Source organism: Manis javanica, chromosome 8 (genome assembly GCF_040802235.1).
Source record: "Manis javanica isolate MJ-LG chromosome 8, MJ_LKY, whole genome shotgun sequence".
Taxonomy (NCBI): domain Eukaryota; kingdom Metazoa; phylum Chordata; class Mammalia; order Pholidota; family Manidae; genus Manis; species Manis javanica.
The window spans coordinates 95,477,558-95,503,319 of record NC_133163.1 but is presented as its reverse complement, the minus strand read 5'-3'; the positions used below and the strand labels follow the sequence as shown (position 1 = coordinate 95,503,319).

The following is a 25,762-nucleotide window of genomic DNA, read 5'->3' as shown; positions in this document are numbered from 1 at the left end:
CACAGCTGTGGTGCTCCGAGTCACCTGTCACTGCAGAATGGGCTCAGCCCAAGGGAATCCCTCTGCTTCCCTGGCCATGAGAGCATGGTTTGAGCAACTCTCTTCCCACCATCAGAGTTAAGACAAGAAGCTAAGCATACTGTCTTTTTGGAGAGCCAGGTGCCTTACTGGGAAGAAGAACTATAGGAAGAATGAAGAGCCATACTGTCAGTAATAGCAAACTTAAATTACCTTGTATCAGGTTATACCAGATCAAACTCTTATAAAGGCAGAAAAGACAGGTAATCAAAAACATGGACTTGGGAGACCCACAGACCTGGCTTGAGTCCTGGCTTTTTCATTCATAAGCACTGTAACCCTCAGTAAATTCCTAATATCTCTAAGCCAGTGGATTTCCAAGTGTGGTCTCCAGACCAGGACCACTGGGGAACTTGCTAGAAATGCAAATCAGGGCCTACCCCAGACCTACTGAATCAGAAAGTTGGGGGCAGCACAGAAATCTACTTGACCAGCCCTCTGGGTGATTCTGATGTCCACTAAGAAGCTTATTGCATCATTAAATCTGTAAAATGGGGATAAAAGCTTCATAGGGTTGCTGGCAAGAATAAATGAGACCATGCATGTAAAGTGCTTAGAAAAATGGCATACCCATGGTAAGTGATTTGTGTTAGAGTAGCCTGTCAGTACACTTAATTGGATACCTGTCTGAAATTTTAGAAGGTTCATGCAGAGAAGATGGCACAGATTAAGACACTCCAGCACAGTTCTTCCAGCAGGAGCAGAGAAACATCAAAGAACAGCCATCAAGATGGGCTGGTCCTTCAGAACCTCCCCAGGCTGTTCTCAACTGTAGGGCAACCACCTCGAGAGTCACTGGGCCCCTATGCCTCAGGTCTCAAGTAAGCAGAGCCCTATGATCACCTCCACAGCACTCAGTGCTAAGAGCACCACTCCTCTGATTACTGACCATTCTCTGCTATAGTTTCAGCAGTTATAATATGAGCAGTCCTAGCAAAAATAACTACCATTAGTATAAAATCTCCTTGCATTTTAATGTTCCTGAAGTTTCACGTGTATGCTAACATTGGTTATACACTATACACTTCTGAGGGAGGTAGGCAAATACTCCTGGCTCATAGACACAGATAAGGAAACTATAGTACAGCAAGGTTGAGAGGCCCACCTAGAATTTTACAGAACTAGATGCTAAGGCCCCTGACCACTGGCTAGGGTTCTTCTCAATGGACCTTCACACTTCCTGGTTCCCAAAGCAAAATTCACTATCCAAGAGATAGACAAACAGCTGATCTCTCATCTCCTTCATTATTTTTCTCTTGTCTGAAGAAGTTGTTTAGGAAAAGGTGCTATAAAGTGGTAACCAAATTCCTTTTAGGGAGACCTGGTCACAAAGGATGGTTTATGACTCCTCATCCAATCTGAGTTGCAGAAGGAAGCAGGGAGAGTAAGAAAAAGAGATGCCAGCTCACTCCCCCTTTGACCAAGCAGGTCAGCACACTGCAGAGGCCCCACAAAGCCAGTGAGAAAAAAGGCAGAGACAGGTGGGCCGAGAGAGGCTGCCTGGGTCCAACAGAACCCAGAGACAGGTGGGCCGAGAGAGGCTGCCTGGGGTCCAACAGAACCCAGGTGGGAGATTCAACCCTTGATAGGCCACCTACACTCCTGCCCCGGAGACTGGGCACCTTAGTGTCTTCATCAAATAAATCCCCTTTATTGTTTCCACCAGCCCAAGTGGTTTTCTAGTACCTACAGCCAGAGCACCGAGTAGTACAGTAGCTCTGAGGACATTATTTACATTCTCTCATCCTCAGTTCTTCATCTGTTGAACGGAATTAAAAATACCTACCTCTCAAGCAGTTGCAAGGAATCAATATTGGATTCCTAGCATGGTCCCTGGGACATGGGATATATAATAGCTACTTTATTTGTAAAGTAATAATAGCTATTTTGTTTCTTGGTTTGTTCCAATGAGCTGCTAAGGGCCCTTGCAGTAGTCTCTTCAAACAGTCCTCCTCACACGGCACTGGGACTCTTGGGTAGAGAGTGTCCTGGAGATGCACTGTCTTCACTAAATCCACACTGGTGGAGGCTTTCTGGAGAGCTATGGACCTCCCACAAGGGGTAACTGGCCCCTTTCTCCATATAGTCTACTTCAGTTTGTCATTAAATTCATCATGACCCCTGGTACCATGACTCAAATTCATCTTACCACCTTTATTTACCCCAACTCATGGCTTCTTTGAACCTTCTCAGAACATATCCCAGGATATTTTCACAACTCTCACCCTGGGCATGTCATAATTTGGGTTTTTTAATGCAGAAACACACTTTAAAGACCCTTACTGAGCCAGCTTAGCTGCGGTGCTTGCCTGGATCACATTCCTGCAGTTTGTGGCCTGGTTATCACTGTGCTTTATGTGCTCCAAATATTTGCCCACAGTCCCCAACAAGCTTCTGGAAATTGCAATCATTACTGACTTATTCCATGATGTTTTAGAAAAACAAACTTGAATCTCACAATTGTCAGATAACACCTGGCTCCCGGGCTCACTGAAATGGGAGATCTAAGGAACTTCTAGGGTAGCATTTATATTGTGTGAGTCACTCCACACCCAAAACCCTGGCCTCTATACAAAACCCAGACATCCTTCCGGCACCTGATGAACTAACTACTGGTGTTCTATCCAAAGTCTGCTTAGAATTTCATAATCTAAACCTTACTTTCAAAGGAAAGTTTAATCTGTAATACAGCCAACTCAAGTCCTACAATGAACGGAAGTTTTCTTGTAATTGTGGAAAAGGCTGCTGCTTTGCAAGAATTGCCATTAGGACATGGACATGATGAAATCTGATTAAAGCTTAAAGCTAAAATATATTATAAGCACTGACAGAATTTTAAAGAAGATGTTTTTTAGAACCATAAAAAGACTGCTGAGAAATAAAATGAAGAGGATTTCTTAGAACTTTGTCAAAATGAATATAAAACAACTAAAGGTGGCATTTGATCTTGGCATAAGTCAGTATAACACAGTAGTTTAAAATAGTACCTTTCCATAGTCCAGCTGGATTCCAAGAGCAATAATAAGATATTTGTAGGAGATCTGCAACACAAAACAATGTGATTTTAGATCAGGATCCCAAAAGCAGCAGTCCACAAGTTTGCCATCATGTCCACCATTCTCTGTTGCCTCACACCTCACTGCTTCACAAGTATTTATAACCTGCCTGGCCCCAAAGATCTTGAGATGCCTGTGTTTTCACAGTGGAGAATGATGGCAGAGAAGCCACAATTATTTTGTGTGGTGCTTGTACTAACATTTTTTCATGCTGATGGGTGAGAGAAAGACTTCCTAGTCTTAAAAGACAATCAGCTTTCTTTAAAATTTATGGGGTAATGTGTGAATACCAAGTAAAACTGACAGTCATATAGATTAGATCAATATCTTAACTAAGAAACTGCTCTTTGGAGGGTCATTGAAAAGGATGTGATATAATGTACCTGATCTTAATGATCTGTTTGGAACTTAAAAGTTCACTCTTTAAATATGATTATTCATGCTGAGGGTACAAATATCTGCATTTATTTTAATGGAAATGTGGATTCAGGATCAGGAGGAAGACAAGTTAAGGAAAGAAAGCATAAGCAAGAAGGATGTAAAGTAAAAGGACTTGCCTAGATACCTAGAGATGCACCAGTGCATAGAGTGACCCCAGTGCAATTCAGAAGGCCAGAAAGAAGTGACAAGTGGTGACTGCCACACTCTCGGACTACATGGAGAAGCAGAACAGCGAGCTGGGCAGATCACAGTTGAAGAGAAGACTCCAAGACCCACAACTGCTTGGCTCCGGGTGGAGAGCCTAGGGGAAGTCACTGAAGAGGTCCTGCCCAGGATCCAGGGTATTCAGCACTTGTCATGTTAAATAGAACTGATGTCCTCCCCCACTGCATCCCACAGGATAAAACTTATGTCTTATTCCTTATATTCCTAGAATCTGGCAGCCACTAAATTAAAGTGAGAGACTTGGTAATGTTTGTTGGAAGAACAGATGGATGGATGACTTCAGCTGTTTGTGAAATACACAATTTATCAAAGTGGATAGATAATATATAGAGATAGACAGATATAGATATAGATATCTTCTTCTGTATGATTTGCCTATCAATCAATAGAGAGCTGAATTCCTTGTTCTGTAGGAAAACATACTGGGCCCATTAACTGGCTGACAAAACCATGAAGAATATTCAGGATATGTGAGTGGCATAGGGTCTGGGGGTGGTGATCTACAGGCAAAACATATGAACACTGTTAACAAGAAAAGCCTCTGGTTTGTGTGTACCTTGATCATTTTATTAGAGCATAATATTGATTGTTTTTAAGGACTGATAACAAACAAGTTTAAGATTTAAAAAAAATTATTAAGGGAGAATAAAACACAAGGTACCAAAAAACAAAAAGAAAGCCTCCAGGCCTTTTGAAGGAGCTCAGGTTCCAGGCTAGATGATCTAAGCTCAAAGGAATTAAAATTTGTAGACAAAACCTTTGACCAATAACAGAGAACAGTGCACACCTCTCACCAGAAGGCTAAATGTGGTCAAGTATTATAATTTTACACATGGGATGGGGAAGATAAATTCTGACACCAACAACTTAGTAAATAGGATGTTCCTCCATTGCAAAATTCCAGGCTCATCTACTAAATAGTGTCTTTCAGTGATTTAGAAAAAGAAGAACAGCAGTATGGGTTCACAGACTACAAGTCTGCCTTCAGTCAGCCACCACTCAAGAACTCTGCTGGCACAGAGTAGATGCTCAACAAATACTTTATTTTCTTTTTTTTTTTCAAGTATTCTTTTAAAAATAATAACAGCAACATTTCTGGAGCATTCACTCTGTGCAAGGCACTGTTCTAAGTGCTTTACAGGTATTAATTAATTTAATCCTCACAGCCACCCAATGAGGTAGATCTCATTTTGCAGACAAACTGAGACCACAATTTGCTTACAGATAGTTACTTCTCTGTGACAGATACTGTGCTAGGTCCTGGGCATAAAACACTGAACAAGAAAGACACAGCTCCTACTCCAAGAACTCAGTCTAGTGGGTAAGAAGGCATTACCAGATAATTACACAAATAATTACTAAATCACAGAATGCGATAGCATGTCAAGGGGAAACCTGACCTACTTTGGTAGGTTGGGGAAGGCTTGCCTTAAGGGTCCATATATATATATATAAGCTAATGATGAGTAGCAGTTGTCTAGGGGAAGAGGTGGACACAACGTGCAAATGTCCTGGGGAAGAGGGAAGCTGAGGCATTTGAGGAAATGAGAGGGAAGTGAGCTGGGGTAGAGACAAGTGAGAGAATAGAACCAGGTTAAGTCTGGAGAAGGAGCAGGAGCCAGTGTATACAGGCCCTATGGAAAACATTCCAGACAAACAGACCCCTATGTCAGAAAAGAGAGACACACTGAGTCTGGATTTCAGCAGTGCCTTAAACTCAGTCTTCCCACCTTAGAAATAAGATAGGGAAGTATAAACTAAGACTGAAATAATTTGGTAAATTAAAAAATATCTAGATGGAACGGGAAGATGGCGGCGTGAGTAGTTCAGTGGAAATCTCCACCCAAAAACATATATTTATGAAAATACAATAAATACAACTATTCCTAAAAAACACACCAGTGGATACAGTACAACAGCCAAGATGCATCTATATCTGCGAGAACTCAACATCACACGAAGGGGTAAGATACAAGCCGCAGTCAGGTGGGACATGAACACCCCCCACCCCAGAACCTGGCAGGAAGAAAGGAGTCAGAACAGGGAGGGAGTGAAAGCCCAGGACTGCTAAACAACCAGCTCTAGAAATCCGCACCCGGAGCGCAGACACAAGGTGCACGGGGTGCTGGATATTAGAGAAATGGAAAAGCAAAACCTGCGGGCAGGTCCCCACAACCAGCACCCCTGAGACAAAAGAAAAGTGAGTGCTTTCTGCAAGTCTTAAAGAGACAGGGACCCCACAGCTGGACGAAGTCGTCCCGGCACACTTAGCCAGCAGCTGGGAATCCCAGGGAACTTTAGGCACCCTAACACCCTGGGCGGTGGCGCAGCTCTGAAGCCCCTCATGGCACTAAGCAGCTCTGCCAGTCATTCCGCCAACTGGCATGGACCCCAACACACTGGCCCAGTAGTGGGAGAGTGGCAGCATGCGCCGGGGGCGGCAGCGCCAGAGGGAACTGGGAGCAGCCCGCGTGTGCTGGCGGCGCCAGAGGGGACCGGGAGTGGCTCGTGAGAGCCCGGCGTGGCAGCAACCAAGCACCCCTGGAGCAGCCTGTGCATGCTGGCAGCAGTGGCGCCAGAGGACCCCGGGAGAGGTCTGCACGAGCCTGCAGCGGCGATGATGGAGCAGCCCGGTAGTGGCCGGTGTGTGCCAGCAGCGGCAGTGCCAGAGGGGCATGGGAGAGGCCCGCGTGCACCACCAGTGGTGGCAGAGGGAGCAGCCATGCTCCAAGCAGCCAACCGGAATCCCAGCCTGACGCACAGCCGTGAGGGCCAGACCCATAGGCCACTGTTGTCACACAGCTGCCCAGCAGGGGCACCGCTATCGCAGAGAAGTGCACCTGGCGTGCCTGCCACTCCCCACAGGGCTCCGTGCTGCTCTGATGGAGACCCCACCCACAGCAGCTTAGGGGATTAACCTGGTGGCTGCTCCAGGAGTGCGGGTAACCGACACAGGCAGTGGAGAAGGGCAAGGCATCCAGCAAGCAGGGAAGGACTTTCTTCTCCCAGCTGACACACCTCCAGCCTGCCTACAGCCACCACTATCACCATGAAAAGGTAAACAAATTTAGTCCAGTCCAAAATAGTTCAGACAAACCCTGAGAGAGGATCTGCAGAGACAGACCTAACCAGTCTCCTTGAAAAAGAATTCAAAATAAAAATCATAAACATGCTGACAGAGCTGCAGAGAAATATAAAAGAGTAAGGGATGATGTCCAGAGGGAGATTACAGAAATGAAACAATCTCTGGAAGGATGTATAAGCAGAATGGATAAGATGCAAGTGGCCGTTGATGGAATAGAAACCAGAGAACAGAAACACATAGAAGCTGACGCAGAGAGAGATAAAAGGATCTCCAGGAATGAAACAATATTAAGAGAACTGTGTGACCAATCCAAAAGGAACAATATCCGCATTATATGGGTACAAGAAGAAGAAGAGAGAGAAAAAGGGATACAAAGTGTCTCTGAAGAAATAATTGCTGAGAATTTCCCCAAACTGGAGGAGGAAATAGTTGCTCAGACTACAGAAGCACACAGAACTCCCAACAGAAGAGACCCAAAGAGGACAACACCAAGAGACATAATTAAAATGGCAAAGATCAAAGACAAGGACAGAGTATTAAAGGCAGCCAGAGAGAGAAAAAAGGTCACCTACAAAGGAAAACTCATCAGGCTATCATCAGACTTCTCAACAGAAACTCTACAGGCCAGAAGAGAATGGCATGATATATTTAATGCAATGAAACGGAAGGGCCTTGAACCAAGGATACCGTATCCAGCACAATTATCATTTAAATATGAAGGAAGGATTAAACAATTCCCAAACAAGCAAAAGTTGAGGTAATTTCCCTCTCACAAACCACCTCTACAGGGTATTTTACGGGGACTGCTCCAGATGAGAGCATTCCTAAAAAGAGCACAGAACAAAACACCCAACATATGAAGAATGGAGGAGGAGGAATAAGAAGGGAGAGAAATAATCATCAGACTGTGTTTATAATATCTCAATAAGTGAGTTATGTTAGACAGTAAGGTAGTAAAGAAGCTAACCTTGAACCTTTGGTAACCACAAACATAAAGCCTGCAATGGCAATAAGTACATATCTTTCAATAATCACGCTAAATGTAAATGGACTGAACACACCAATCAAAAGACACAGAGTAATAGACTGGATAAAAAAGCAAGATCCATCTATAAGCTGCTTACAAGAGACTCACCTTAAACCCAAAGACATGCACAGATTAAAAGTCAAGGGATGCAAAAAGATATTTCAGGCAAACAACAGGGAGAAAAAAGCAGGGGTTGCAATACTAGTATCAGACAAAATAGACTTTAAAACAAAGAAAGTAACAAGAGATAAAGAAGGACATTACATAATGATAAAGGGCCCATTCCAACAAAAGGATATAACCATTATAAACATATATGCACCCAATACAGGAGCACCAATATATGTGAAACAAATACTAACAGAATTAAAGGAGGAAATAGAATACAATGCATTCATTTTAGGAGACTTTAACACACCACTCACTTCAAAGGACAGATCCACCCGACAGAAAATAAGTAAGGACACAGAGGCACTGAACAACACACTAGAACAAATGGACCTAATAGACATCTACAGAACTCTACATCCAAAAGCAACAGGATACACATTCTTCTCTACTGCACATGGAACATTCTCCAGAATAGACCACATACTAGGCCACAAAAAGAGCCTCAGTAAATTCCAAAAGACTGAAATCCTACCAACCAATTTTTCAGACCACAAAGGTACAAAACTAGAAATAAATTGTACAAAGAAAGCAAAAAGGCTCATAAACCCATGGAGGCTTAACAACATGCTCCTAAATAATCAATGGATCAACAACCAAATTAAAATGGAGATCAAGCAATATATGGAAAGAAATGACAACAACAACACAAAGCCCCAACTTCTGTGGGACGCAGCAAAAGCGGTCTTAAGAGGAAAGTTTATAGCAATCCAGGCATATTTAAAGAAGGAAGAACAATCCCAAATGAATAGTCTAATGTCACAATTATCAAAATTGGAAAAAGAACAAATGAGGGCTAAGGGCAGCAGATAGAGGGACATAATAAAGATCAGAGAAGAAATAAATAAAATTGAGAAGAATAAAACAATAGAAAAAATCAATGAAACCAAGAGCTGGTTCTTCGAGAAAATAAACAAAATGAATAAGAGTCTAGCTAGACTTATTAAGAGAAAAAGAGAGTCAACACACATCAACAGAATCAGAAATGAGAAAGGAAAAATCATGACAGACCCCACAGAAATACAAAAAATTATTAGAGAATACTATGAAAACCTATATGCTAACAAGCTGGAAAACCTAGGAGAAATGGAAAACTTCCTAGAAAAATACAACCTTCCAAGACTGACACAGAAAGAAACAGAAAATCTAAACAGACCAATTATCAGCAACGAAATTGAATCAGAAATCAAAAAGCTACCCAAGAACAAAACCCCCGGGCTAGATAGATTTACCTCGGAATTTTATCAGTCATACAGAAAAGACATAATATCCATTCTCCTTAAAATTTTCCAAAAAATAGGAGAGGAGGGAATACTCTCAAACTCATTCTATGAAACCAACATCACCCTAATACCAAAAGCAGGCAAAGACCCCACCAAAAAAGAAAACTACAGACCAATATCCCTGATGAATGTAGATGCAAAAATACTCAACAAAATATTAGCAAACCGAATTCAAAAATACTTCAAAAGGATCATACACCATGACCAAGTGGGATTCATCCCAGGGATGCAAGGATGGTACAACATTTGAAAATCCATCAACATCATCCACCACATCAACAAAAAGGAGGACAAAAACCATAGATGCTGAAAAAGCATTCAACAAAATTCAACATCCATTCATGATAAAAACTCTCAACAAAATGGGCATAGAGGGCAAGTACCTCAACATAATAAAGGCCATATGTGATAAACCTACACCTAACATCATACTAAACAGCGAGAGGCTGAAAGCTTTTCCTCTGAGATCGGGAACAAGACAGGGATGCACACTCTCCCCACTGTTATTCAACATAGTACTGGAGGTCCTAGTCACGGCAATTAGACAAACCGAGAAATACAGGGAATCCAGATTGGTAAAGAAGAAGCCAAAATGTCACTATTTGCAGATGACATGATATTGTACATAAAAATCCCTAAAGACTCCACTCCAAAACCACTAAGAACTAATATCGGAATTCAGTAAAGTTACAGGACAGAAAATTAACACACAGAAATCTGTGGCTTTACTATACACTAAAAATAAACTAATAGAGAAAGAAATCAGGAAGACAATTCCATTCACAATAGCATCAAAAAGAATAAAATACCTAGGAATAAACCTAACCAAAGAAGTGAAAGACCTATACCCTGAAAACTACAAGACACTCTTAAGGGAAATTAAAGAGGACACTAACAAATGGAAACTCATCCCATGCTCCTGGCTAGGAAGAATTAATATCATCAAAATGGCCATCTTGCCCAAAGCAATATACAGATTTGATGCAATCCCTATCAAATTACCAACAGCATTCTTCAATGAACTGGAACAAATAGTTCAAAAATTCATATGGAACCACCAAAGACCCCGAATAGCCAAAGCAATCCTGAGAAGGAAGAATAAAGTGGGGGGGGGATCTCGCTTCCCAACTTCAAGCTCTACTACAAAGCCACAGTAATCAAGACAATTTGGTATGGCACAAGAACAGAGCCACAGACCAGTGGAACAGAATAGAGACTCCAAGCATTAACCCAAACATATATGGCCAATTAATATATGACAAAGGAGCCATGGACATTCAATGGGGAAGTGACAGTCTCTTCCACAACTGATGCTGGCAAAACTGGGCAGCTACATATAAGAGAATGAAACTGGATCATTGTCTAAACCCATATACAAAAGTAAATTCAAAATGGATCAAAGACCTGAATGTAAGTCATGAAACCATTAAACTCTTGGAAAAAAATACAGACAAAAATTTCTTGGACATAAACATGAGTGACTTCTTCATGAACATATCTCTCCGGGCAAGGGAAACAAAAGCAAAAATGAACAAGTGGGACTATATCAAGCTAAAAAGCTTCTGTACAGCAAAGGACACCATCAATAGAACAAAAAGGTATCCTACAGTATGGGAGAATATATTCATAAATGACAGATCCGATAAGGGGTTGACATCCAAAATATATAAAGAGCTCATGCACTTCAACAAACAAAAAGCAAATAATCCAATTAAAAAATGGGCAGAAGAGCTGAACAGACAGTTCTCTAAAGAAGAAATTCAGATGGCCAACAGACACATGAAAAGATGCTCCACATCACTTGTCATCAGAGAAATGCAAATTAAAACCACAATGAGATATCATCTCACACCAGTAAGGATCGCCATCATCGAAAAGACAAACAACAACAAATGTTGGTGAGGTTGTGGAGAAAGGGGAACCCTCCTACACTGCTGGTGGGAATGTAAATTAGTTCAACCATTGTGGAAAGCAGTATGGAGGTTCCTCAAAATGCTCAAAATAGAAATACCATTTGACCCAGGAATTCCACTTCTAGGAATTTACCCTAAGAATGCAGCACTCCAGTTTGAAAAAGAGATGCACCCCTATGTTTATCGGTGCACTATTTATAATAGCCAAGATATGGAAGCAACCTAAATGTCCATCAGTAGATGAATGGATAAAGAAGATGTGGTACATATACATAATGGAATATTACTCAGCCATAAGAAAAAAACAGATCCTACCATTTGCAACAACATGGATGGAGCTAGAGGGTATTATGCTCAGTGAAATAAGCCAGACAGGGAAAGCAAGTACCAAATGATTTCACTCATATGTGGAGTATAAGAACAAAGGAAAACTGAAGAAACTAAACAGCAGCAGAATCACAGAACCCAAGAATGGACTAACAGCTACCAAAGGGAAAGGGACTGGGGAGGATGGGTGGGAAGGGAGGGATAAGGGAGGGATAAGGGCGGGGAAAAAGGGGGCATTACGATTAGCATGTATAGTGTTGGGGGGGCACGGGAGGGCTGTGCAACACAGAGAAGACAAGTAGTGATTTTACAGCATCTTACTACGCTGATGGACAATGACTGTGAAGGGGTATGTGGGGGGGACTTGGTGAAGGGGGGAGCCTAGTAAACATAACGTTGTTCATGTAATTGTAGATTAATGATACCAAAATAAAAAATAAATTAATAAATAAATATATAAATAAAAATATCTACTAAAAAATGTTGATTAAGTTATATAAGCCAGGAAAGCTCTCTAGGGCCATGTTACAGAATTAAAACCTTGAGCTTAAATGAAACCATTATGGATAATGGCTAGGAAAAAAGTACTATTTGGATGACAGAATCATAAACCCAAAAGATTCATGCAAGTTAGAAGGATGAACTAAATCCAACAAGGTATCTTCCATGAGATGTTATATGCAGATTTCTGATTTCTAGCTATGGATACTTTTGCTTAACAAAATCTTGAAAGATAGCCCTGCCAGCTTGCACCAACTTCTTCCCCAGACTCTGAAATAAGGCATTACAACTTTCCTGAGGGCCTGAGTCTTGGAAGTCTAAGCAGGGCTCAGAAGTGAGAACACTTAGGAGTGCTTACCATTCTCAGAAAAGGAGACGAGTTTATAATCCTTAAGATGCACACAGACCCAACCTCAGAGGCCTCTGAGCTATGCATGTAATGTGGAGGGTCTGATCGAGGAGGCAGTCACTTGCTGTACAAAAGGGGTGATGTGTGTTACCAGAAGCAGATCTCCTGGCCACATGAGCTGGCAGTGGACTAGCAAGAGAAATGAGACCCAAAGCCCATCTTGTAAATTGAGAACAATTTTATGTGTTTAATTTAGTATGTGTGTATTTAACTAAAAAAATAAGGAAGTTCATTAACAGTGAGAAAATAATATAATTTTTAATTTAATTTAATCTACATATGTATGTGTATTGGTTTGTATGTATACATATATATCTAGGATGGGGGAAGTCTGACTTGACAGTAGGTCATGTGAACAAAAGACCCACAGGTTTGAAGTAACCTCAAGCCCAGCATGAATCAGCATTTGTATAACTGTCACTCAACAGGCAAATGCTAACTTAAGCTATAGCCAGTTGTGGGAGAGAATGGTCCCACTCTATCCTGGGCTCATCTATGAAGTTGCCTACTTTCTAGGCACCTCTTTCATGGGGGTACTACCAAGCCAGATGATGTCCAAAGCAAGATGAAGAGAAATAGTGAAGGGACTGGAGACCATGAAATACAAAGAAGACATGAGGAAAGTGGGGACAGGGGACCAATCTATCTGACGACTAGATCTGCACAGCCAGGGAGAGCCATCTCCAAACAGTTGAAGGGCTTCTCCACTGAAAAGACAGAGGACATTCTCTGGTACACTACAGGACAGAACAAGGAACAAGAAAGGTATCAAGACCAACAACACCCTGGTGGCCCAAGAAAGGGGCTACAGGAAGATGAATTCTGACTAGTAAAGGCAGAATTTTCACATAACCTGTCTAAAAAATGAAGAGGAATAACTTTCTGTCAGAGAACTCCTTGACCCTGGAACATGGAAATGCCCACCCATTTTACAGTCAACCCCCACCCCCACATGCCCCAAAATCAATTACTCATCTCTATTTTTTTTATTATTAACACTCATCACCTTTTGACACACTACATAATTTACTTATTATGTCTGTTGTTTATCACATGTCTGCCCTGACCAGAATATGAAATACAGGACAGTAAGAATTGTTCTATCTTTTTGTTCACTCATATAGACCTAAAACTGTACCTAGCTTATAATAAATACTCAATATATATTTGTGGAAGGAGGAAGGATGGGAGGGAGGGAGGCTGGTTAGAGAGCAAAGGATCATGAATGCTATAAGACAGGGACCCTTGATCAGGGTTCAAGAAAAGACTACAAAGAATCCCTGAACTCAGTGAAATTTCATGCAAAATTAGGTATGCATATACATTTTCCAAGAAAGGGCTTTTATCCTGTGCTGAGAAAGATCCATAACCCAAAGGAAGTTTAAGAATACCTATGATGAATGAGTCCCTGCTTAGAGGATGGGGTTGGACTTGAAAGCCTTTCAGATTCCCACCAACTCTCAAGTTCTACAATTCTGTGAAAATGCCAGAGTGCCTGATTTGGAGGGAGACGGGGCAGAACATTAAAGTCACTGATACCTTGGAACCCAAGAACGACAGGAGCCTGGAAGAGACAAGTAAATCGTAATGGCCGCCCTGCCTGACGCTGTCCTGGGCTCCACAGCAGATGAGGGGACATGACTCTGCGGATGGCTTTTGAGCCTCTCATCTCACCATCCTGCTCTCATCTCCTCAAACATGGGGCAGCAGTTGCTGAAAAGCTTTCCTCTCTGGGTGATGTGGATAGGAGGAGACTTTAAATGGTGCTGAGCTATGATGAGTCTCAAGCTCCTGCAACAGCAGCAATTCTTTGCCTGGATGCAAACCCATTAGACCATTCCTGGATGTAGAGCCCCTAGTGTGAACACCCCTTTTTGTAGCAGGCTAGCAGTCCCAGAAGCAGCTGCTTCAAAGAAAAAGGAGGCAGATACCTGCTGTTTTAACATTTAGCAGTATATCTGTTGAATAAGCATTTAGATGCAAGATACTGTACAAAGCAACAGAGCAATGGTAAGTGTTCAACAAATACTTGACTTAGTTGTTCATTTATTAGTTCAACAGCACTCAGTCCTTCTTCCATCTATCCCATAGTCCATTCACCACACACCCTCCCATCTCATGCTTTATTCAACACACAAGTATGTGCACAGGTACCACCCTCTCACCATGAAGTGTTCAGTTTGATAATGGCTGTGCATTAATACAAGCCCTCAGGTTAACAAAAGCCAAAGGACCCACTGGTTACCTCATTGCCGTTGTCTGTGTGGATGCAGTTCTTGTCTGGGTTCAGCTCAACCACTCTAGCTTTGATCCATTCCACACCAGATGGAATCACACTCGCAGTGGGACGGCCGGATGAGGATAACTGCTTGGCACCAGCACCCACCAGTGTCCAGATTGGCTGGTAGAAATGTCTCTGAGAACAAAGTATTAGGAGATTCATTTTAACCTGAGGCTGATTGAAGGTACATAAGCTAGACTCTCAGTTACTCCCTCCTGATCCTTAGAGCACCACATAGAAAATTCTCTAGGTTAGTCTTCCCCAGTCCATCTCACTGGTGTCTCCTATTATATCAAGCTCTGAAAGGCAGTCACCCAACACAAGAACATCAAAAAAAGGCCAAGATCATTAAAAAAAAAGCCATGAACTACCTTTAGGGACCAGTGTATTATTTATTGCTAAAAGCTGAATTTCTATTTAATATGTACATGTTATGTGTACAGGTACATATACACAAACATTAAAGGTACATTTATGTGCACAGATATAAAGAAAAATTAAACCCAGCAGCCTAATTATTGCTCCTTAGAAGTATGTGGAGACTATGGTAAATCTGGAAAGTTTACAGCCACTTCTTAGGATCCTCAAACTTCACTAACTCCTAACTGTGTTTCCCAAGCCCATAGAGGTCTGTGGACCTCCCCTGTCAGCCCTATCAGCTCCCCTTGTCCTTTACCAGAGGTTCACACCCAAAGCCAGTAGGCACCCAGCCTTATCCCATAATGCCCAAACTTCCACTATTTTCTGGAATTCTCTTGCTTTAGCAGGTCCACTCTTGATCTAGGTTGTGAAAGTTCTAGACTCAGGGGCAAGGGGCAGATTGGTTTAATGGCCTCTGAGAATTCTAATTCCCTCATGGGGTGGACTGGGGGACCAAGAGCTCTCAACATTGTCAAAATGCCTCACACTGGCCAGACGGAACTGGCATCACCCACAGAGAGGTGAAGAAAACGTGAGGAATGGCTTTGCAATCTCCCTCCAGCCAATAACGGATATGACCAAAGAGAAGGAGGGCAGAGGTTTCCGGTTGCAAGAGCTCATCAATTTCAAGTCCATCTTGAACATAAAAAAGAATGAAAATATAAGCTCTGATCTAGTGTTAGACTACAAATAAGCATCAGGTCCAGCGATCACTAAACCAGACACAGGAGGGGAAGTGTCTACCTCTGAGCTGCTGGGTGCTGCTTTGACAGACTCCTGTCCTGCACTTCCTCATGGAGCAGGACAGACGTGATCTGGCCGCCTGAATTGTGTCTTCAGCCTCCAAACAGCCTGGCTCATTACACAGAATAGCCTCACTGGGAAACCTGCCATGGGTTAGCTCTCATAGGCCACCTGATACAGCTCTCAGACCTTGTCATTTCAAATGTCCCCAAATAAAGTCATTTTAAAAAGGAAGGTGATAGAAAGTGCCCTCTCCTCCCCTCTCAGATCACAGAACCAGTCTGAGATTGCAACCAAGCCCTGGGCAGGTACTGGGGAGACTTCTTGGGAAGGAGTGTGTCTTTCTTGCTCTACCCTCGGCCTGAAAACAGGCACAAGATCCATTTTGCTTTCCTCCCATGGATACAGTTTCCATCTAGTGCACACCTACTTCCTTGGGAAATGTGAGGCAAACTGCCAAAAATCTAGAATATTTTTCTGAAGCTTTTCAACAATCTTAAAATGTTTTACATGAAATAGAGCCTTACCAGCACCTCCTAACTTCCCTCTTGGTGTCTGCTGCCTTTTTCTGATTTATAGTATGCTTATGGTTCCTTGCACTTAACCCGCTGACACCTTTGCAGAGACCTCCCCGCCCATCAACTCGTCACCCTTTCTCCAGACTGGAACAGAGAAAGGAAAGTACAGTGGCCATTGGTTTTCCTCTGTACATGAGGTTGAAGATGATAGGGTTTTGTGGGTTGAACTGTCTCTTCCCAAAAGGTACAAAGCCAGTGAAAGTACTTGTGAGTGTGACCTTATTGGGGAAGGAGGGACTTTTATCAAGTTAAGATGAGCTCATGCAGGATTAGAGTGGGTCTTTAATCCAATAGCTGTGTCCTTAATAAGAAGGTCATGTGAAGCCACTAGCAACCCACACAGAGAGGCCATGTGAAGACTGGAGGCACAGAGACAGGCCATGTGAAGAGGCTGGAGGCACAGAAAGAGGCCATGTGGAGAGGCTGGAGTGATACCACGACAAGCCAAGGAACGCCATGGATTGTCCACAACCACCCGAAGTTAGAAGAGAGGCATGTGACAGATCCCCCCCACCTCCACAGCCTTCAGAAGGAGCATGGCCCTGCCGACACCTTGCTTATATAACAGATCATATTATCTAGCCTCTAGAACTGGGAAAGCATGAGCATCTATTGCTTCAAGCCACCGAGTTTGTGGTAATTTGTTATAGCAATCCCAAGAAACTAGTACAGAGAAGAACATAAGCCAGGAGATCTGTCCTCTCTCTATTCCTCCCTCCCTCCACCTTCTTCCGGTCCTTTGGACGACTTGCTTTTTCTGCCCAGAAGCACTAGCCTGGGGACACGTCAGCACAGTGCCTGACAGTCATGCCCACCCCACCCCCAACACACACGCAGGCGTGCACACACTACTGTGCTCAAAAGGGTGAGACTCACCTCACTGGGCTCAACGATGGCCACATTGTCTGCGCCTACTTTCCTCTTCATGCGGGCGGCCATGGTGACCCCGCCACTGCCCCCGCCCAGCACCAGCACCTCATAGTGGCTCCGGGCCGCGAAGCTGGCCGCCGTGTGCAGCTGCGGTGGGCAGGCCAGCTGAGGGCCCCGCCTGAGGAACCAGGCCAAGAGCCGGGTGTTGGGGCCGGACACCGCAGCGCTCAGTGGGGTCATCTTTAGGCTGAGTCAGGCTGGAAAGGAGCAGACAAGGCTGCGCGTAAGCAAGGGACTGCCGTGGGACCAAAGCATTTTCTTTCAGGGAGGAAGGGGAGGTTGGTACCTGGCCAGCTACACCTGGTTCCCTCCATCTCCTCTTAAGACTACCTTCCCATCTGGCTGTTGTCAAGTCTCCTGGGAATGATCCAGTGACAGCTCCCAAGTGGCCAAGCTTTCCATTTCTCCCTTGCCTCTTGCTCTCAGGACATCTAAGACTTTATTTGAACCAGGTAAGCCTCACCTTCCACATTCTAATGGTTTGCCTGTGCCCATCCTTATCCATCCATAAATCTAGGGAACGTGTGGTGTATCCAGCTGTCCCCCGTTCACTTTCAGGCACATTCCTCAACTCCTTCGGCTTTTTAGCCATGAAAGATGTATGAATCCACACATGGGGCCCTGAACAATCCCTTGCCAAAAAGGGTATCTAAGACCTTGCTGAAGCAGAAACAGCCAAACAGGAAACCCACATTCTGCAACTCAGAGTTCAGACCAAAGTAATCAGGGCCTTGGCCCCACTCAGAGGCCTCCTGGTTCTGCCTGCTCAGAGACACGCAATTTAATCAAACCACTGGCTACAGACACATAAGCAAAGGCCCTCCACACCTTTGGCAATTTCAACCAGATGATTACAAGAGCCATAAAAGGAGCCCTGCCTGATACCATAAAGTAATATTTTATATGAAGAATCTGCACATGCTGCTAACCAGTTTTTTATTATATCCAATTTAGTAAACAACCTCCCCTTTATAGTTGCTCTGAGCAACACACTTTACCTTTAGGAAATGTGTTTCTGCCCTGAGCAGTTCGGCCTGGCAGTGAGGAAACAAAGGCTTCTCTGAAACTGGCCGTGGCTTCACCTCTTCCATAAAACTGGCCCCACATCTTGGATACCATCTACTTGTATCAGTTGAAGGAGGAAGACTCAAAATATCTCCCTCTCTGTGTATTACAATGCCCCAATTCCACCATCAAGTTCGGTCCTTTGGGTTCAACAATGCTTCAGGAGCCCTCTATTAAAATACAAGTACCCAGCTGGGGGATAACACTTCTAGCTGCTAAGGTCACTGACTTCTTAATGGGAGCCATTTAATTATATGATTTTCCTGGGAGCCATTTAATTACACAATTTTCCTCTGACTGGAGAAAAGGGAGACTACATGATGGGATTAGAGAAAGCGGAGAGGGAAAGGCTATGAAAGGAAGCAGGAAAGGCCCTGGAGGAGGGAAAAATGATCTCTTGGGAAAGAGGAGGCAGAGTAATGACTTTAATTAGGATAAATTCTATTCCAGAGTTTTTGCACCCTGACAGCGTCCTCAATATTTCTGATCTGAGAAAGCTTGAGGGGAGGGGACTTAGGGGCCCAGAGTAAGTGGGGCAGACTCAGGCATTGTTGCTGCAAGTTTAAAAATCAGCACAACTCTTCTAGAAGATTCTCATCCTTTGATCCTGCATTTCCATTTCTGGGACTCTAGGCTAAGGAAACAACCTCTGATAATGAAAAAGAACCTTTACAAAGATCTCTCTCATATATTCACTCATAATATTGTCAACCCTCAGTTAACTGATTTATGGACCGGATATGGTTACATCCTGGTGACAGAAAAAACAATTACAGGCTCCACACCGGCCAGGGGAGGCTCATGTCCCAGACTGTTTTGACCAAGATTAATTTATGATCACTTCAATTTAACATGGTGGGGAGGGGCAGGGACAGCAGTTTGGATGTCAAACATGGGGTAAAACTTAAGTAAGATATGGTTAGACAAGACAACGTATGTGATCTTTCAAAATAATATTTACATCAATCATTCAAATGCTTGTTATGATCAGTATACAAACTGGAAATATAAGTTCAACTATATAGGAGAAAATGCATTAAAAAGAAGAGCAAAATGTTAACACTGGTATGTGGTTTTCCCTGGGTTTTAGAATAATGGGTGATGTTGATTTCTTCTGCTTTTCTGCACTTTATAAAATGTCTACTATATACATTCATTAATGTTACAATAATAAAATCTTTTTTTTGATGATAATAACATATCAACTCCTTCACACACACATTTAACCTGTGCGTTGTTGGCTGCCACTATCATCCCTGTTTTTGGATGACAAAATTGAGGCAAGGAGCAGTTAAGTGACTTCCTCAAGGTCATACAGACCAGAAGTGACGGACTGTGATTTGAACCCAGGCACTGTGATGGCAAAGCCTCTAAATAAAACCACTATACTCTACTGTCTCACAACAACAAAACAATCTTTATGTAATAATGTGAAATGAAAAAAACCCCAGAAAAGGAAAAACCATTTTTTCATGGTACTAACACCTAAATATTAGCAATACTTTGGTATATGTATATTTGATTTTTTTCCCTTTTCTTTGTGTGTTTTTCACAAGTTTTCTTTAATGAACTCTACATTATAAATTTTTTTTAATCTCTCAATTTGATTTTTTCTTTCTTTTTTTTAATAATGAGTTGTGGAGGAAATCACATAGTAGAATGTTACTGTCTGGTACAGAAAGAAGGTATTTTATGGAGAATAAACAGTCATCACATGCTGCCTGTCTATATGATCCACCAAATGACAGAATCACAGCAAATTTCTTCCTTTCTGAAAAAAGGGAAACCATTTTTTCCTGACCCTGACGCAATATCTTAACCCCATGGAAAGAGTTAAAAAATAATAACCTAGAGGAGTTTCTGGTTTCCAGCCACTCCATCTCAGGTTATTTAACCTCCTACTTCCCTTCCAGCCTAACACCCCACAGTTCATCTCTTGAAAGAGGAAGCGTTTGTGCAAGTATTTCCCTTATTCAGCCAAGAAGGCTAGTTTAGTTTTATTTCAGCAGTTAGCCGGAGCCTGTTTCTGGATTCAGTATTTATAAACACCAAGTCCTCTCAGCCAGTTTTATCAACTTCATGAATAACAGTCATCAAGCAGAATGTCCTGGCTTTGCAGTCAGTTTTCACTTGTGAACCATAAACAAAAATTTTGAAAACATGAAAGAATGTGCTAGTGGAAATGTTCCAAGTTTCAGAACACCAAAAATCTCAATGACACTCTCATTCTAACAATGTGACATCACCTAAATTTCCAGATCAGGACAACCAGAACCATAATCTAATACTGTGTGGAGAAGATAGAGCATGATACAAACGTCAAAGACTAGAAACAACCCAGAACAATAATGCATAATCATAATTTAATGCTCCAGTTGACAGCTGTGATATAATAAATAAGTATATGAATATATTTAGTCTCTGTCCCCTGTTCCTAGCACAAAGCTCCTAATATCCTTAGAATTTCCTGAGTGATAGTTGTTATTTAATAACAAAGAATAATAATGACCTTTTGATCACAACCGAGTTTATGCTAATGGTGACTCAGGGTGGGACCCCAAGATTGCTTCAGGATGGGGCCAATCACCAGAAAAATCAAATATATGATCAGAAGAACTTTCAGCCCCACTACCAGCCTCTGAGAGGGGTGGAGGACTGACAATCGAATTCTATAAAAACTCCTGAACAATGGGATTCTGAGAGCTTCCTGGTTGGTGAATACATTGAACTGACAGGAGGGGGATGCCATATACACCTAGTGAGGGCACAGAAGCTCCATGCCCCCTTCCCACCCATACCTTCTTCTATGCATCTCTTTCATTTGAGCATTCCTGCGTTGTAATAAACTTTATAATAAACTGGTAAGCATAGATAAAGTGTTTCCTTGAGCTGTGTGTGTCATTCTAGCAAATTATCAAACCTAAGGAGGGATCCTGGGAAACTCCAAATTTGTAGTCAGCCAGGAGGCAGTGTGGGTCACCTGACACCCCATTTACAGTTGGCCTCTGAAGTGAGGGCAGTCTTGGGACTGAGCCCTTATCCTGTGGGGTCTGAGTTAACTCTGGGAGTTAATGTCAGAATTGAATTACTGGACGGTGTTGGAAAACTGACTGATGTTTGACAAACCATACATTTGGTGTTAGAAATGTTGTAAGAAAACATTAGTCAGGAACCAATAGGAATTCCTGACACTGACCCAAACCAAGTCTATAGTAACAACCAAAGAACACAATAGTGGAAGGGAGGGAGGGAGGAAGGAGAGAGGGAGGGAGGGGAGGGAACAAGGGAGGCTAAACTGGACCCCAAAGTCATCAGAAAAGAAATTGGAAACCACTGTCAACAAAATACTAAGGAGCATAAATCTAATATGATATTATTAATCTCCCTAGAAGGTAGCCTGAAACATATTTGCTTGTTAGGTTAGGAAATAAGAATTAACTACCAATGATACAGAAGAATGCAGCTACTTTATCTCTATAGTCTTACAAGGTAAAACATTCACAAACATAAGGTAAAGACATTCATAAAAACAAAAAAAATTTATAATTAAATAATGTCATACTTCTAAGTTAGAAAAAAAAAACCTCAATTAATCCTAAATCAATTGAGTGCCTCCTTCAAAGGCTCAAAATCAGTGCTCTTATATCTGTTGTCTAACTGCAGAAGTAACATCTCTGTTGACTGCAAGGTAAGACAGCTGGGCACCTCCTACTTACATCACTGGCTCCAGCCCTGGTCTAGACAAGTCTTGGGGACTCTACAACCTGGACAGGCAAAGCAGATCGCTCATGTCAAAAGTTCCCTAATCTCACACCACGTGACAGGCCACTCACTGGGTGTCAGCAAGGACACCTGGCTGAGTTCAAACAGAGCTGGCCTCTAAGCAAGGAATATCCAAGCATTCTTAATGAAAGATCCATCGGGCCAATGAGACTTTTGGTCAATCTGTCAGCTATTTTTGCTCTTGAGCAGTGAATCTGTGTATGGTTCACAACTGTTTTATCTCAAGCCTACAGCAGGCAGAGCCCTCTTTGCTTTCGGTTTCCATAACCACAAAGCCAACTTTTAATGTATCACCTTTGCAGAACACCTCTACAGTCAAACAGGAAAACAGACAACAGGTTTCGGCTCTCTCCCCACCTACCCTATCCTCCCACCCCACCTCACAAGCTCCGGCTTCCCTGGGCCAAGTTCACTCTGAGCTGCTGTGCCTGGTAGCCTGGATCCCTGTGGGTTGCAGTCTCTGAGACACGAGGGAGCACTGTCTACACAGCAGAGGTCAGGCGTCTCACCTTGTGCCCAGGTGGTGAGAGGCCTGGGAGGCTCCTCCTTTACCTACCCCACCGCTGGGGCTTTTTAGGCCATTTTACTTAAATCAGTCCTAAGGCCATCATCAGTTCCACCTCTCAACCAAATGGAGGACAGGATTTGATAGGAAAAAGTAGGGAGAAGCTGTCACATTAATAACAGCTAACACTTACTGAGTGTTCACTAGTTGTACTTTATTTATGCTTCTCAGAGACACCTTACAATAATTTTGTAAAGGGAGTGTTAGTAACCCCATTTTACAGATGAGAAAATTGAGGTTTAGTGTTAAGTAAAAGAACTTGCCTAAGGTCACGTCACTAATTTAAGCAGCCGAGTTTAACTTAAACAGACTCTCAGTTGAGTTCTCACAAGTTAGACCTAAAAGATAATTCAGAAAAAATGCTACCAGGTGAATTTTATTTACATTCAAACTTAAAGTAGCTTCTACCCTGTGAAATGGAGCAGGAGGGAAGCTATATTAAACTTTAGCTTACTAGGCAAATTCCAAGAAAGCATTTAGGTCTTTTGGGGAGAGGCAAGTCACAATAATATTGATATAACTTTTTGAAGAGCCCTTATCTTTTAGAAATACACACTGGGATTCTTACAGTTGAAAGGATTAGGTATTTGCTGGAAAATATTATAGGAAGTGGAGCAGGTAGGAGTGTAGATGACATGAGACTGGCCATGAGTTGACAATTTGAAGCCAATGGATGGATATATATGGACATTCGTTGTGGTGGTGTATTTTTAAACAAACTGGAAAGTTTCCACAAAAAAAAGTTTAAATGAATGAATAAAATAGCAAAAAACAAAAATCAAAAACCAGTGTGTCAGAGTGGGTACTGGCTCTTTAGTCACTGAAATGTTAAGGTCTAGGCATATTTCAAGTAACAGCAAGATAATAAAAGAATTACAACAGCAACACAGTTATCATCCTCCCTCTCTCCCACGTGCTGTACAATTCACAGCCCCACCACAATTCACAGGGCCCACACCAGAGCCCACACTGCAGGTACTGATACCACTTGACAAATGGGGAAACTGAGGCTCAGAGAGGCAAGGTGGTCTTCCAAAGGTCAGCAGCAGGGCGAGAGCTACAATTGAGTCCATTCTGTGAACAACAGCAAATTCTGCTCTTTGGAGCATTAATGAAGGCATTAGCAGGAGCTAGCAATTCAAAGGAGAAGCTTCAATATGGGCTTGTTCTGAGCTCTGGATCTCAGGGCAGCCTCTTTGCGGGGCTGGACAAGACAAAAGCGTGACCCCACACCATCTCCAGAGGCAGGCCCCTATACAATTTGGAGACCCAAAATTACAAATACAAAATTAGATACAATAATTAATACTAATTTTGAATGAAAAAAGAAATCACAATAAATGTCTGGCTCCTTGGTGATCAGTTTATCAGAAATACATGCATAGAAATGCTTCACGGCTGCAGCCTCTCCTGGAACTTCCTGCTCCCACAGAGGCCTGTGCAAAAGACAGGCCCTGAAGCTTAAACTTCATTTGCTTCTGGGTAAATCCGCATCCCTAATTTAAGCAACAGTTTCCTGCCTACAACACTAAACAAGGGCGTACAGCACTCCTCTAGAGCACTCAGCCTGCCCACCCCTCTGGGACTCACTAAATCTAGCCAGTCCCTCCCTCGACCAGCCCTGAGTTTTGCCAACCACCCTCCCACTCCTTCCCAATATAACCTCGCTGCTTTGCACAATCTGAGGCTAGATCCTAATTCCTATTGTAAAACAGGCTCATCACTGCCCCACATCAGATTCCTATGTGTCAGATACCACGCTAGGCACTTGAAGTAGACATGTCACCCCATTTTACAACTGAAAAAAGCGAGGCTGCAGGACACTGGTTACATTCTCAAGGTCACACAGCCAATAAAGGACAAAACCAGGACTCAACGGGAGGCGATGGAAAAGAGGGAGGCAGGAAGCCAAAGCAAACACCATCTCTTTCGCTATCACACGGAGGACACCCCTGGGAACTGGCTCCCACAGCTACAGAGGCTGACAAGTCCCACCACCTGTAGTCAGCAAGCTGCAGACCCACGAGAGCCAGCGATGTAGTTTCAGGAAGAGCTAATGTTTCAGTTCAAGTCTGACAGCAGGAGAGAACCAATGTCCCAGCCCGAGGCAGGATTCTCTTGAACTCGTGGGAGGGTCAGCCTTTTTGTTCTATTCACACCTTCAACTGACTGGAATAGGCTACCCAACTGAACGGCGCAATCTGCTTTACCGAGTCCTCCAGCAACATCCTTATAGACACACCCAGTATAATGTTATCTCAAATGTCGGGGTACCCCCTGGCTCAGCCAAGTGGACACATATAATTAACCATCATACCCTCTGACTTACACTATAAAAGGACAGGTCTGAATCTGGAAAAATCTCAGGAAGGAAACTGTTACTGTGTCTGGATTGGTACCCCTCTGGGTACCAAGAAAATACCACATATTGCCCAATCAATGCTATGGTTCCCTAACTTGATGTCATCTTAGTCGGAAGTGCATGCAATGAAGTATGTAGTCTCACTTTTGGCACTTATCAATGACACTGGATTAGACACTTCATGAGACCTTCATAATTTTGTCCTAGTGTGTTAATCATGTTTTTAATTTTCTACATTTTCTGATTGTTTGACATCTTGGAGCCTTGCTAATCCTAGAGAGACTGCCCATCCCAGATCTGGATAACTGCTAAACATAGTAAACCATGTCTGGGAGCACACCTTTGATATGTAAACCAACCGATCCAGAGCCCCACTCCGAACCACAACCTCCTCCCTCTGGCTTTTACACTTCAAGACAATATTCCTCTGCTCTGATCATCCCAGGGCCAGACATCAGGGAACTCAATGAGCCCTTACATCCCAGAAACCATTAAAATTTTTTCAAATTAACCAACCCCAA

General features: G+C 42.8%; 1 protein-coding gene across 2 annotated transcripts in view; it reads right to left on the bottom strand.

The window, feature by feature from the left end:
- SQOR (sulfide quinone oxidoreductase) overlaps positions 1–25,762 on the bottom strand; it is a 94,724-nt gene that overhangs the window by 26,277 nt on the left and 42,685 nt on the right. For both annotated transcript variants that reach the window (XM_037022187.2, XM_037022186.2), the window contains 3 exons: positions 17,413–17,663; positions 14,759–14,929; positions 3,066–3,119 (listed from right to left, as the gene is read on the bottom strand). In XM_037022187.2, coding sequence (XP_036878082.2) covers positions 3,066–3,119; positions 14,759–14,929; positions 17,413–17,646 — 459 coding nt within the window. In that variant the 5' untranslated portion in view covers positions 17,647–17,663. The remainder of the gene's footprint in view (positions 1–3,065; positions 3,120–14,758; positions 14,930–17,412; positions 17,664–25,762) is intronic.